The sequence below is a fragment of the Penaeus monodon genome, chromosome 20 (assembly GCF_015228065.2).
Source record: "Penaeus monodon isolate SGIC_2016 chromosome 20, NSTDA_Pmon_1, whole genome shotgun sequence".
NCBI classification, from domain to species: domain Eukaryota; kingdom Metazoa; phylum Arthropoda; class Malacostraca; order Decapoda; family Penaeidae; genus Penaeus; species Penaeus monodon.
Genome location: NC_051405.1, coordinates 40,077,422 through 40,077,773, shown reverse-complemented (window position 1 = coordinate 40,077,773; position 352 = coordinate 40,077,422). Strand labels below are relative to the sequence as shown.

Genomic DNA, 352 nt, shown 5'->3' with positions numbered 1-352 from the left:
TCAAAGTTCAAACAAGGTATATAAATTCTTACGTCGAGACAGTTACCAGATGACAAGATATTGACAATAATAATAATCCTTAAAACACTAAAATGTAAATAAGATATATAAACATGCACATAAAGACATAATGAATGGTCACTCTACAAACTACACATACAACTTTTTCAGCTTTTTTACCCAATGCTATGCCACCTCCGCAGGGCGTGGCGTGGGGGCGCTGTTTGGAGGCTACTTGATTTCGAACTATGGCCTCCCAGCTGCCTTCAGGATCTTCGCCTACATTTCCCTGGCTGGAGCGGCCGTTTATATCCTCGTCTATTATGTCTACCTTAAGAGGAAGATGGCTGAA

General features: G+C 40.9%; 1 protein-coding gene across 1 annotated transcript in view; it reads left to right on the top strand.

The window, feature by feature from the left end:
- The window catches only part of LOC119585995 (major facilitator superfamily domain-containing protein 6-like), a 10,586-nt gene that overhangs the window by 8,961 nt on the left and 1,273 nt on the right, over positions 1-352 (top strand). The window contains exon 13 of the mRNA XM_037934707.1: positions 204-346. Within this exon, the coding sequence (XP_037790635.1) occupies positions 204-346 (143 nt within the window). The remainder of the gene's footprint in view (positions 1-203; positions 347-352) is intronic.